Genomic DNA, 13,011 nt, shown 5'->3' with positions numbered 1-13,011 from the left:
ACAAAAGCATTATACTTACCAGGGGTATGCATAGAAGTCTTGGGACCCCATAGACATCCCTGTCGTATGACCACCGTGTAGTAACTGATTTAAAAATTAAAAAAAATAGAAAAAAAACCCCTTTACCTTCATTCTGCTCCTCTGCGGCCAATAAACGTGTAGCTTCCCAGCCTATTTATTAATAATGGCTCACAACTGTCTGCTTTTGCCTTTACTGGTTATTTAAAAGGGGGACCCTAAAAAAAAAAGTTGGATTTCCCCACCCCTCTATTTTAATAACCAGCAAAGGCTAATCAGATAGCTGCGGATTGATATTAGTAAACTGGGCAGGGCCGTGGATATTGTCCCCCTTCCCAGCCTAATGAGCCCAGCCCTTAGCTGTCCCGCAAATGGCTCATCAGTTAGATGCATAAATTCTTGGGCTTAGCCTTGGTTTTTCCCGATTTGCCACTGCACTAGGGCAATGGTTTTGGAGTTGATATCTGCTAACCTCAAGCGTAGGAGTTAGTAATGGAGACATGTCTGTCAGACACCCATTACTAACCCTGTAGTCAAAATTAAAAAACATGCGCAGTCCTTTTAATTGTGAAAAGCACTGCCCAACAATTACCCTTTTTTACCCATTTGTTACTAAAATGTATCCACAAGGGTCCTCCATAAATCCATAATATGGAGGTCTCACGACGATTCCCCCCCCCCCCCCAACTCTGCTACATCCAGAGGCTGTGATGAGTCATGACATCAGTAATGTGACCGCTGCCGGATCACTCTGAGCATAGTGTGAGAACCGCTGACTGTGACCTGCGGTAACTTTAATGACGTCACTGCTTGTCTCTGCCGCTGGTTCTTGCATTGTGAGCCATCACATTGCTGATGTCACCACCGCTCATCATAGCCTCTGGATTTAGCAGAGTTGGGTATCGTTATGTAACTTCCATATTATGGATTTACGGCAGACACTGGTGGTTTACTTCTTATTTTTAGTAAGAAGAGGGTAATTGTCGGGGATTGCTTTTTAGCATTAAATGGGGTGTGTGTGTGTGTTTTTTTTTTTTTTTTTGTTGTTTTCTTCTGAGTAAGGGTTTAGTGATGGTGTCTGAAAGACACCTCTCGACAGGGACGGATAGCTTGGGCCCCCTCATTTTATGGTGAAAACTGTCTCTAGCTGTTTTTGCAAGTTTGCCCACTGACAATGACATGAACAGTCTATAATTTTAACATTGAGAGAAAATCACATTGTATAAATTTGCATTTTGCAGTGAGAAATAAGTATTTGATCCCTCTGGCAAGCAAGACTTAATACTTGGTGGGAAAACGCTTGTTAGCAAACACAGCAGTCAGACTTTTTTTGTGGTTGACGATGAGGTTTGCGCACATGTCAGGAGGAGTTTTGGTCCACTACTCTTGAGGCTGTCGCTTGGCAACTCGGAGCTTCAATTCCCTCCAAAGGTTTTCTATGGGATTAAGGTCTGGAGACTAGCAAGGCCACTCCATGAAACTTAATGTGCTTTTTTTGAACCACTCCTTTGTTGCCTTGGCTGTATGTTTTGGGTCATTGTCTTGCTGGAAGACCCAGCCACGACTCCTTTTTTTTTTTTTTTTTTTTTTAGGGTATGTGCACACGTCAGGATTTCTAGCAGAAATTTTCCTAACAAAAACTGGACATTTCTGCCAGAAATCTGCATGCATTTTTTTTTGCGGTTTTCATGCGTTTTTGACTCGTTTTTTTTCCAAATGCATAGAATTGCGGGAAAAACGCAGAAAATCCGCAAAATTAATGAACATGCTGCTTTTTTTTACCGCGATGCGTTTTTTTTTTTTCGTGGAAAAAAACGCACCATGTGCACAAAACATGCAGAATGCATTCTAAATGATAGGATGCATAATGTATGCATTTTTAATGAGTTTTTTATAGCGTTTTTATCGCGAAAAAACCTGAACGTGTGCACATAGCCTTAATGTCCTGGGAGAGGGAAGGAGGTTGTCACTCAGGATTTTACTGTACATGGCTCCATTCATTCTCCTTTTGATGCAGTGAAGTAGTCCTATGCCCTAAGCAGAGAAACACCCTCAAAACATAATGTTTCCACCTCCATGCTTGACAGTGGGGATAGTGTTCTTTGGGTCATAGGCAGCATTTCTCTTCCTCCAAACACTGCGAGTTGTTAATGCCAAAAAGCGCAATTTCTGTCTCATCTGACCACAACACCTTCTCACAATCACTCACAAATTCATCCAGGTGTTCATTGGCAAACTTCAGACGGGCATGCACATGTGCCTTCTTGAGCAGCACGACCTTGCAGGCACTGCAGAATTTGAAACCTTTACGTTGTAATGTGTTACCAATGGTTTTCTTGGTGACTGTGGTCCCAGCTGCCTTGAGATCATTAACAAGTTCCCCCCGTGTAGTTTTAGTCTAAACTCTCTCCTTCCTCATGATCAAGGATACCCCACGAGGTGAGATTTTGCATGGTGCTTCAGATCGATGTAGACTGACATTTTGAATTTCTTCCATTTTCTTACTATTGCACCAACAGTTGTCACTCTCTCACCCAGCGTCTTACTTATGGTTTTGTAGCCCATTCCAGCTTTGCACAGGTTTATGATCTTGTCCCTGACATCTTTACAAAGCTCTTTGGTCTTGCCCGTATTGTAGAGGATTGAGTCTGTGGACAGGAGTCTTTAATAAAGGTGACTATGTAAGACAGCTGTCTTAAATGCAGGTAACGAGTCTCTTATCCCTGGGATTACATAGCTGAACATAGGAGCTGTAGACTTAAAACTATAGGCTAATGAATACACAATAGATTGCATTAAACTATGCAACTTTATTTTTTTTTTCCATTTTTATTCTGCCAGGTGTCACCAAAAATCTCGGTTTCAGCCTTGCTCTAGGATGTTTTCAAGGCAACATATAAAGCTGCTGTTAATTGGGAATGCGGGGTAAGTGAAGGCTGTAGATAAGTTAATGTAGACATAATTACTGTATCACTCATACTACACTTTAGCGAGAGGTAACTAAAGAGTTTTAGGGTCGGTATGGAAGGTAGCTGATTGAAGAACACTTGTTTTAGTTTTTGGGTACTGTTTTTCTCCGTTCTAGAGAATAGTGGGGAAGATCAAAATGTCACGCCCTCTAATCGTCGTGGTAAGGACTCGTCCTAACTCTTAAAGACACATGAAAGTTGAATTCCTGATGTTCGATACTAATGACCTCTTCTTGGCATAAGGCATCAATATCATGTCAGAGGTCCAGCTCATGACACCGCTACCCATCAACTGACATAGGAGAGAGGTGCAATACCTTTTATGACCCTCCACAATGTACAGTGCTTTACCAGATAGTCCGATGTAGCCCCTCCATTTAAAGACGCCCTGCCATGAAATTTTTTCCTCTTTAATATATTGATTGCAATATCATATTAAATAACTGTTCACTTACAATTGCTCATTTTGCCTTTCTACCCAGATAATCCTTCTATTTTCCATTAGAACAGAAAAATGAAACCAAAGGAAATGCTAATGGGAGAACAAAATAATAAAATAAGTAAAATTACGAAATTGTGTCATTAAAAGTTACCAAATCAGTGCAGCAACCACCAGCATAGGACCATGTGAAATAAATCACAGACAATCTGGAATTACAAAAAGGACAAGAGGAAAGGAAAACAACCGACCAGAAAGTCCAAAATATAAAATTCTTTATTAAATAATGCTAAAAAACAATAATGGGAGCCAAGATGACAATGCACAGTACAGACCAAAAGTTTGGACACACCTTCTCATTTAAAGATTTTTCTGTATTTTCATGACTATGAAAATTGTAAATTCACACTGAAGGCATCAAAACTAGGTGGAATTTTATACTTAACAAAAAAGTGTGAAACAACTGAAAATATGTCTTATATTCTAGGCTCTTCAAAGTAGCCACCTTTTTGCTTTGATGACTGCTTTGCACACTCTTGGCATTCTCTTGATGAACTTCAAGAGGTAGTCACGGGAAATGGTCTTCCGACAATCTTGAAGGAGTTCCCAGAGATGCTTAGCACTTGTTGGCCCTTTTGCCTTCACTCTGCGGTCCAGCTCACCCCAAACCATCTCGATTGGGTTCAGGTCTGGTGACTGTGGAGGCCAGGTCATCTGGCGTATCACCCCATCACTCTCCTTCTTGGTCAAATAGCCCTTACACAGCCTGGAGGTGTGTTTGGGGTAATTGTCCTGTTGAAAAATAAATGATGGTCCAACTAAATGCAAACCGGATGGAATAGCATGCCGCTACAAGATGCTGTGGCAGCCATGCTGGTTCAGTATGCCTTCAATTTTGAATAAATCCCCAACAATGTCACCAGCAAAGCACCCCCACACCATCGCACCTCCTCCTCCATGCTTCACAGTGGGAACCAGGCATGTAGAGTCCATCCGTTCACCTTTTCTGCGTTGCACAAAGACACGGTGGTTGAAACCAAAGATCTCAAATTTGGACTCATCAGACCAAAGCACAGATTTCCACTGGTCTAATGTCCATTCCTTGTGTTCTTTAGCCCAAACAAGTCTCTTCTGCTTGTTGCCTGTCCTTATCAGTGGTTTCCTAGCAACTATTTTACCATGAACACCTGCTGCACAAAGTCTCCTCTTAACAGTTGTTGTAGAGATGTTTCTGCTGCTAAAACTCTGTGTGGCATTGACCTGGTCTCTAATCTGAGCTGCTGTTAACCTGCGATTTCTGAGGCTGGTGACTCGGATAAACTTCTCCTCAGAAGCAGAGGTGACTCTTGGTCTTCCTTTCCTGGGGCGGTCCTCATGTGAACCAGTTTCTTTGTAGAGCTTGATGGTTTTTGCCACTGCACTTGGGGACACTTTCAAAGTTTTCCCAATTTTTTCGGACTGACCGACCTTCATTTCTTAAAGTAATGATGGCCACTCGTTTTTCTTTACTTAGCTGCTTTTTTCTTGCCATAATACAAATTCTAACAGTCTTTTCAGTAGGACTATCAGCTGTGTATCCACCAGACTTCTGCACAACACAACTGATGGTCCCAACCCCATTTATAAGGCAAGAAATCCCACTTATTAAACCTGACAGGGCACACCCGTAAAGTGAAAACCATTTCTGGTGACCACCTCTTGAAGCTCGTCAAGAGAATGCCATGAGTGTGCAAAGCAGTCACCAAAGTAAAAGGTGGTTACTAGGGTTGAGCGAAACGGATCGTTCATTTTCAAAAGTCGCCGACTTTTGGCAAAGTCGGGTTTCGTGAAACCCGACCCGACTCCAGCGTGGGGTCGGCCATGTGGTCGGCGATCTTGGCGCCAAAGTCGCGTTTTGTATGACGCCTTCCCCGCCATTTTTTCAGCCAATTAAGGAGTGTGGGCAGCGTGATGACATAGGTTCCGGCCTGGTTTCTGCGGCGTCATAGAGCCATATTACCGTTTGGGCTGCAGTGATTTCCGCAGTCAAACACAACATATGAGAGAGAGAGAGAGATATAATATCCACATTGACTTGCATTGGGTTTCGTGTTCCGGTCCGGGGCCCGACTTTACAGTAGAATCGGCCGATTTCACGCGATCCGACTTTCGAGAAGGTCGGGTTTCACAAAACCCAACTCGACCCTAAAAAAGCAAAAGTCGCTCAACCCTAGTGGCTACTTTGAAGAACCTAGAATATAAGACATAATTTCAGTTGTTTCACACCTTTTATAAGTATATAATTTCACATGTGTCAATTCAGAGTTTTGATGCCTTCAGTGTGAATTTACAATTTTTCATAGACATGAAAATACAGAAAAATCTTTAAATGAGGTGTGTCCAAACTTATGGTCTGTACTGTATGTAAACAATTTCAATTGTGAGGCCGCACATCCATTACCACACTAAATACATATATAAAAAATTGTGATTCAAAATGTATATAAAACAAGTGAAAAACAATAATAAAAGTGAAAAAAATAATAAAAAATAGCAATAAATGGAGTGTAAAAATGTGTGTAACAAATGTGTATTTTACATAAGTAGTGCAGAGAAACTTATTTTGTGCATCACAAAAAAAACATAGTGCTTCAAGTTGTGAAAAAAAACAAGAAAAAAATCTCAAAGGCAAAACAATGTTGCTGGACAAAAAGTGATGGCGTGAAGTGGTAATAAAAAAAGAAAAGCAAATCTATATAATAGAATGGAGACTCCGTTTCAATAAGTAGGGTATTTACAATAATGATCGAAATGATCAAAAAAGTGCTTACAGGAGTAGTGCAGTCCCTCTCACACCAGGATGGCGTGCCAACCCAACACGCATCTCGGCTTGTTGCCTTCGTCTTTTTTTTTTTTTCACAACTTGAAGCACTGTTTTTTTTTTGTTTGTTTGTTTGTTTTTTTGTGGCGCACAAAATAAGTAGTGCAGAGAAAAAACAAACTTATGTAAAATACACATTTGGTACACACATTTTTACACTCCTTTTATTGTTTTTTATTATTTTTTTATTGATTTTTCACTTGTTTGATATACATTTTGAATCACAATTTTTCTATATATGTATTTAGTGTGGCAATGAATATGCGGCCTCACAATTGAAATTGTTTACATACATTGTGTCACGCTCGCGCCCAGACTGGTTGGCGCGGGGGTGTGGCCCCACTGGACCACAGACCAAACTTCCCTGGAAGGGGCGTAACTAAGTAGGTTCCTAGGTGTTCGCTGGAGCCTCTGATGGTGAGGTCAGACTTGTGCAATAGGAAGCTACCAGGTACCACTCCAGGGTGGTGTCTGGCTGTGGCTGCTGATCCCACCAGGGAACGGAACATAGACAGGCAAGCGGGCATGGCTGGCACTCTGGCAGGAAGACGGGTACAACAGAGACACTGGCAGACAGGTGGGCACGGCTGGCTCTCTGGTAGGCAGGCAGGTATGGCTGGGTCTCTTGCAGGACAGACGGACAAGACTGGTACACTGGAAGAACCGGAAGGGACCGGTCTGCAGGCAGGTATGTAAAACAGGTAAGAACCTGTTCAGACAGGAGGACTTAAGAATAGGTAGAAAAAGACCGCAAAAGTGGATGCAGAGCGAAAGCACAGGAGCTAGAGCCAAGAACAGAGATGCAGGAGGCGGAGCCAAGTGCAGGAGGTGGAGCCAAGAGCTGGAGGCGGAGCCAAGTGCAGAAACGCAGGAGGCGGAGCCAAGAGCTGGAGAAGTAGAACCGCAAGGAGCGGAGCGAAGTAGAACCACAAGAAGCGGAGCCGCAGAGCGAGAGCTGAGCGGAGCTGCAGAGCAGGGCCACAGAGAGCAGAGCTGAGAGCAGAGCAAAGTCGGAGTGCAGAGCAAGACACAGAGTGTAGAGCCGAGAGCAAAAACAGTGCAGAGCAAGGTCACAGAATGCAGAGCAAGGAGCAAAGCAAGGTTGCAGAGAGCGGAGCTGAAAGCCGAGTAAAGCAAGACACAGAGGGCAGAGCAAAGCAAGACGCAGAGTACGCACAGCAGAAAAAGCAAACCAAGACAGGGATAAAAACAGACACAGGAATGGGACTAGACTAAGACAGAGTCAGGAACGAGACAAGGCACAGAGACATGGACACAAGCCAGGGTACGACGCCCCTCTGGGTGGCAGACATAGGCCAGGGTACGAAGCCCCGCTGGGTGGCTACACAAGAAACAGACCAGGGTACAACACCCCCCTGGGTGGCAGACATAAGAGTAAGCGAGACAGGGCCTGGCACCTCCGCAGCTAAGAACTGACTGAGGGAGTAAGTTGCACAGGCCCCTACCAATGGGTGGGGATGTCTTAAATACAGGAAGCCTGATGGCGATTGGCCAGGAACACCTGGTGCACACAGTCTCTATAAGAAACACAGAGCATGCACAGAGCAAACAGCAGACATGAGGCACACAGCATGGAGCTGGCAGCAGAGAGAAGTCACAACAAGGCCCAGAGAAATAAGTGAGTTTGAGTGTAATGCAGGTGGGGGATGGGAGGCCATGCAGTGATGCCAGCAGAGTTGTTACACATTGTCCTCTTGGCTCCTATTATTGTTTTTTTATATTGTTAGCATTATTTAATAAAGAATTAATTTTATATTTTGGTCTTTCTGGTTGGATGTTTTCCTTTCCTCTTGTATTTTCCATTAGGTCTATGACCTCACGAGATTAAAAACTCACTAGCTGAATCCTTCTTAGCTCTATGTAGAAACGGGGTCAATTTTCCTGCATGACTTAGAAGTCTGTGATGGAGGAGGCAGCAGTTGGAGGAGATTGGTCATGCAGGTATCATAAAGGGGGGGTATGGTTGCCCTCCAGTTCATCAGGGATTTATTATATCCCACTTTCTAGTTCGTTTGGAGCTTGCAGCTCTGGCGCCCTCCTTACCCTCAGGTCAGTGAGGGAACTACACCTAGGATAAGTAGTTGCCAGAAGGGCTGCCTGGTAATGTTCTGGCTATTGAGCACTCTGCAGGGAGGGTGGTATGTATATCCCAGTCCCAGGTGGGTAATGCACATATAGCTCCTCATTTTGCAACAAAATAAGTATTGGGTCGGGAGCCAACCCCCATGGTAGCGTAATTTAGCACAGAGGATGTGGCGTTACATTTTAGAGCAAGGAAAACAAAACTAATAAAGTTTTATAGATTTCCTCCAGAAAATGTAGGCAGTGTTTACAAGTATATAAAAGATGTTACAAAATGAGACAACTACAGTATATACAACAATTACAAAATAACAGGGATTAAGATATGAAACTTAGTTATCAGTCAATGGCACGCCATGTGGAGGAGGGGGAGGTGAAACGTCCCAAATAATCAGGTCAAAATGCACAGCCTCTCCTGGCTGATTCCCTGGGCAGAAAAAAACACTTCCTAATTGGGGCTTCATAGCCTTATACCCTCTATCCCATGACCTCCCTGAGTGGGCGAAGCTATGGCATGCACCTCCCTTTTGAAAGCTATGAAAAACCTTACGAGTGTCTTAACTCGGGCTGCGAGGTTTGTAGGGTGTCGGCAGGACTATCATTTTTCTTATTATGCAATTATTTCTTGTTTGGTATCAATAGAAAGCTAGCGGAAGGCAGGAACCCTTTTCTCAGATCCTGATGCGCGCATAAGCCAGAAAACACCACTGTGGATAGCTTTCATGATGCACATTTCAAATATATAAGGTTCCTGCCTATATGAATATTCTGGATTATTAGGCCACGTTCACACTTTGCGGCGTCCCTCTGCGGGTTCTCCCGCAGCGGAATTGATAAATCTGCAGGGCAAAATCGCTGCGGTTATCCCTGCAGATTTATCGCGGTTTGTTCCGCAGTTTCCGCTGCGGGATTACTCCTATACTATTGATGCTGCATATGCAGCAATATGCAGCATCAATAGTAATGTTAAAAATAATAAAAATTGGTTATACTCACCCTCCGATGTCCGGATCCCCTCGGCGCTGCACGCGGCGGTCCGGTTCCAAAGATGCTGTGCCGAGAAGGACCTTCGTGACGTCACGGTCATGTGACCGCGGCGTCATCACGGTCATGTGAACGCGATGTCACCACAGGTCCTGCTCGCACAGCAACTGAGACCGGGCGGCCGCGTGCAGCGCTGAGAGGTGAGTATAACATCATTTTTTATTTTAATTCTTCTTTTTTACACTATTTATGCTTCCCAGGGCCTGGAGGAGAGTCTCCTCTCCTCCACCCCGGGTAGCAACCGCACATTAGCCGCTTACTTCCCGCAACGTGGGCACAGCCCCATGCAGGAAGTAAGCGGTTCAATGCTTTCCTATGGGTGCAGAATCGCAGCGATTCTGCACAAAGAAGTGACATGCTGCGGGTTTTAAACCGCTGCGTTTCTGCGCGTTTTTTCCCACAGCATGTGCACTGCGGTTTGCGGTTTCCATAGGGTTTACATGTTAATGTAAACGCTATGGAAACTGCTGCGGACCCGCAGCATCAAAATCGCCGCGGATCCGCGGGAAAAACCGCAAAGTGTGAACGTGGCCTTATATTCCAGTTTGAAGGAACAAAGGGATTTCCAAACCCATGTGCTTAAGGAACTACTTTTAACCAGTTGGGGTCTTAAACTGCTCTTTGCACTGCTGGCACTCTGGGGTCTCGCGTTACACAGCTTTGAGTAGCTAGTGGGAGGGGGCGCAAGTGGGAAGAGGGGGGGCTAGAATCACATGCAGGCAGAGGAAACCGCAGTTGAGGGCTCTGTATGTGTAATTGGAACAATAAGAAATTCTTCATATTTCCTGACAGCAGGGAAAAAAGACTTCCTATTTCTACATAGAAAAAAGAATTAGCTGGGTAGAAAAGCCAGATCAGCAATTGTAAGTGCAGCGCCCCAGAGTCCTGGTCGTTGCAGTACTGTGGCTCTGCCGCTAAGGGGGGCTATGGTGCGTCTGATGGCACTGAAGGAGTTCATCTGACCAGGTATCACATACAGCAATACATTTCACAGTCGGGCCTCCAGGGGGAGCTAAGGGTACTATTCATTAGGCCACTCCTCACATACTGGTAAAACTGGGGGTCAGGCAGGAAGTTAGAAAGAACGCTTACTGGGTTGGAACCAGGCAACATCTTGTGGCAGAGGGTGTTGTAGGGGAAGATTCGGAGGGGTCCCTGTCAGGGGTGGGATCCTGACAGAGGCCTAGCAATCAGAGAGAACGTTACGGGACCGCGCCTGCACGATATAGCGGCGGTACCCCAAGAAAGGACAAGATTTATTGTGCTGAGTGAGAAACGAGATCAACGCAACTAGGAGAATACCAGTAGGAGTCGTGCTGTAAGAACGAGGCAACATCCTATTGAGGTGCATAACCGGTGGCCGGAACGCCGAGGAAGTATAGAGCTCCAAGCCAAACTTCGAACCTACGGCAAGACAGTCAGTCTCAGGCAGGCTGTCTCACACAGACCCAGGAAGACACAGGGGGGTAACAACAGGAGAGGGGTGACGATAGAGCCCAGGAAGAACCTCCGAGCCTCCCCGTCATACGGGTGCGTCCTAACCGTAAGATCAGGGGGACGTAGAAGAACATCAGAATCGAGTTGTGAGGGAACACGAGAAACAGACACAACAGTTGTGGGGTACTATTCCGTAAGCACAGCAGGGAAGGACCACAACACACGAGCGCTAGCAGGTAGGCACAGATTTCCACCTGCGAAGGGAACTCTGAAGGTGCCATCGGACCGTCCGGACTTGCGCAGCCCTGTTAACCGTATTCCGGATTGAGGACTCAGAAGCCTTCAGTAAAGAGGTAAAGAGACTGCAACGTGGTGTCCTCGTTATTTACTGCAACCTGCACCGCACCACCACAACATCATCACCATCACGCACACCTATCATTGTACGCCCCTCAGCAGGGTCACGGACCGGGTCTAGCCACCGTGACAACCCCAGAACAGAGACTCAGAGGCCCGGTACCAGGTACCCCTCGGCCCTGCGGCAGTGGGGGCGCTACATAAGTACACTGGGCTATATGATGACTGCAATAAAACTTTGATGGGAGTGCTTCTGTAAGTGGATTCAGATCCCTCACTGATCTGATATTGATGACCTGTCCTAAAGGGAGGGAGGATGAGAATAACCCTTTAAGGGTACGTTCCCACGGCAGTATTTGGCAGCGCTTTGGACGCAGCACATGTATGCTGCATCCAAAGAGCTGCCAGCTTTTGAACGCAGGTGCTTCCGCATGTGTACATTGAACCATACGGAATCACCGCATCCAATACATTGTAGGGGTGACATTAATCTTGTGGAGACTCGCGTCTCTGCAAGATAAATTGACAAGCTGTAGTCTGGAAAGAAGCGCTGCATGTCCGGGTCCGCGGGTGTCTATGCATGCATAGTGGAAATGGGATTTCCTGAAATCCCATCAATTATGCTGTAACATCTGGACGCTGCAGATGTATGCAGTGTGTAACCTGCAGGGTTTGCTGACTATGGGAACATGCCCTAAGAGTGCCATTTGGTTTTCTATTTGCCAGGGTTGAGTGGCCGTACACACCTGAATATTGACTATTCGGACAAGCATGGTTGCGGGCCTGGCTCAAATTGTGAGCTTTCGAATCCTGTCAGCGAATATAGATTGAGTGCAGGAGCAATGGATCTCCTGCAGAGTTTGCAAGCATGTACTCCTTGCCTAGTACACTGGCCATCGCTGATTGACCGCAAAGGCGGCCAGGAGCCTAGTCAACAGCACTAAACAATTGTTAGTCCCTCCTTTCATGATAATCAAGAGCTTTATTTAATAAGAGGTAAGCTGCAAATTGCAAAGGGTGTGTGTTTGTTTTTTGTTTTTTTCTTTTGTTTTTTTTTAAACAAATATTTTGGTAAAATTGCAATGTTATAACTTGCCATAACCCCTTTGTAATGCTGACTTCTAAAAAGGTCCTAATGAGCAGCATTTTTTTTTTTTTTTACTCTCTTCATTTACTTTTTTTAGTTGTGTGTAATTGAGACATTCCTAGGAGTCCCAGTTAAAAAGGAAAATGGCCCCGTGTAGTGTCACAAGTCTTTTCTAGAGCTGCTAGTAAAGTTACAGCACTTGGTTGTTATCGGGTTAAAGCCTTGTGACATAAGACGATTATGTATTTGCTTATATTCTCTATCTGCAGTGTGGGGAAATCGGCGCTAATGAACCAGTATGTCAATAATCGATTTACCAACTACTACAGAGCAACGATAGGAGCCGACTTTTTCACTAAAGAATTGCGAGTGGATGAAAAGCTGGTCACCGTACAGGTAAAGCTGGCCACACAACCCCAATATCTTGGCAGTATCTTTCAATACTACATGTACACTTTTGGTGGAAGCGTCTGGCCCGCTAGAAAGCAAGGTTTGGGCAATGAAATCCAACATGAATAATCCTCCTTTCCCCTGATATAATCTGTCAAGGAGAAGTCGGTCAAGGCTTAAATTCTGTACATGGGGATCTCTGGCGATTTTCATAGAAGACATAGTTTCGTGATTCAGCTGGAGACCAGGGCCGTCCCCAGTTGGCTTCTTTACCATGCCGCTACAGGTGCTTGACGGGTCTCCACAT

General features: G+C 44.9%; 1 protein-coding gene across 6 annotated transcripts in view; it reads left to right on the top strand.

Moving 5' to 3' along the window:
- LOC143804991 (ras-related protein Rab-7a-like) overlaps nucleotides 1–13,011 on the top strand; it is a 50,907-nt gene that overhangs the window by 33,346 nt on the left and 4,550 nt on the right. For 3 of the 6 annotated variants that reach the window (XM_077283683.1, XM_077283684.1, XM_077283686.1), the window contains exons 2-3: nucleotides 2,860–2,943; nucleotides 12,584–12,710. In XM_077283683.1, coding sequence (XP_077139798.1) covers nucleotides 2,897–2,943; nucleotides 12,584–12,710 — 174 coding nt within the window. In that variant the 5' untranslated portion in view covers nucleotides 2,860–2,896. Of the gene's footprint in view, nucleotides 1–2,859; nucleotides 2,944–11,953; nucleotides 12,224–12,583; nucleotides 12,711–13,011 lie in introns of all 6 variants that reach the window. The other 3 variants (XM_077283688.1, XM_077283689.1, XM_077283687.1) reach the window with 2 other exon arrangements.

This window comes from Ranitomeya variabilis, chromosome 2, assembly GCF_051348905.1.
Source record: "Ranitomeya variabilis isolate aRanVar5 chromosome 2, aRanVar5.hap1, whole genome shotgun sequence".
Classification (NCBI taxonomy): Eukaryota; Metazoa; Chordata; class Amphibia; order Anura; family Dendrobatidae; genus Ranitomeya; species Ranitomeya variabilis.
Note: the sequence above shows the minus strand (reverse complement) of the source record. Positions and strands in the feature narration are given on the sequence as shown.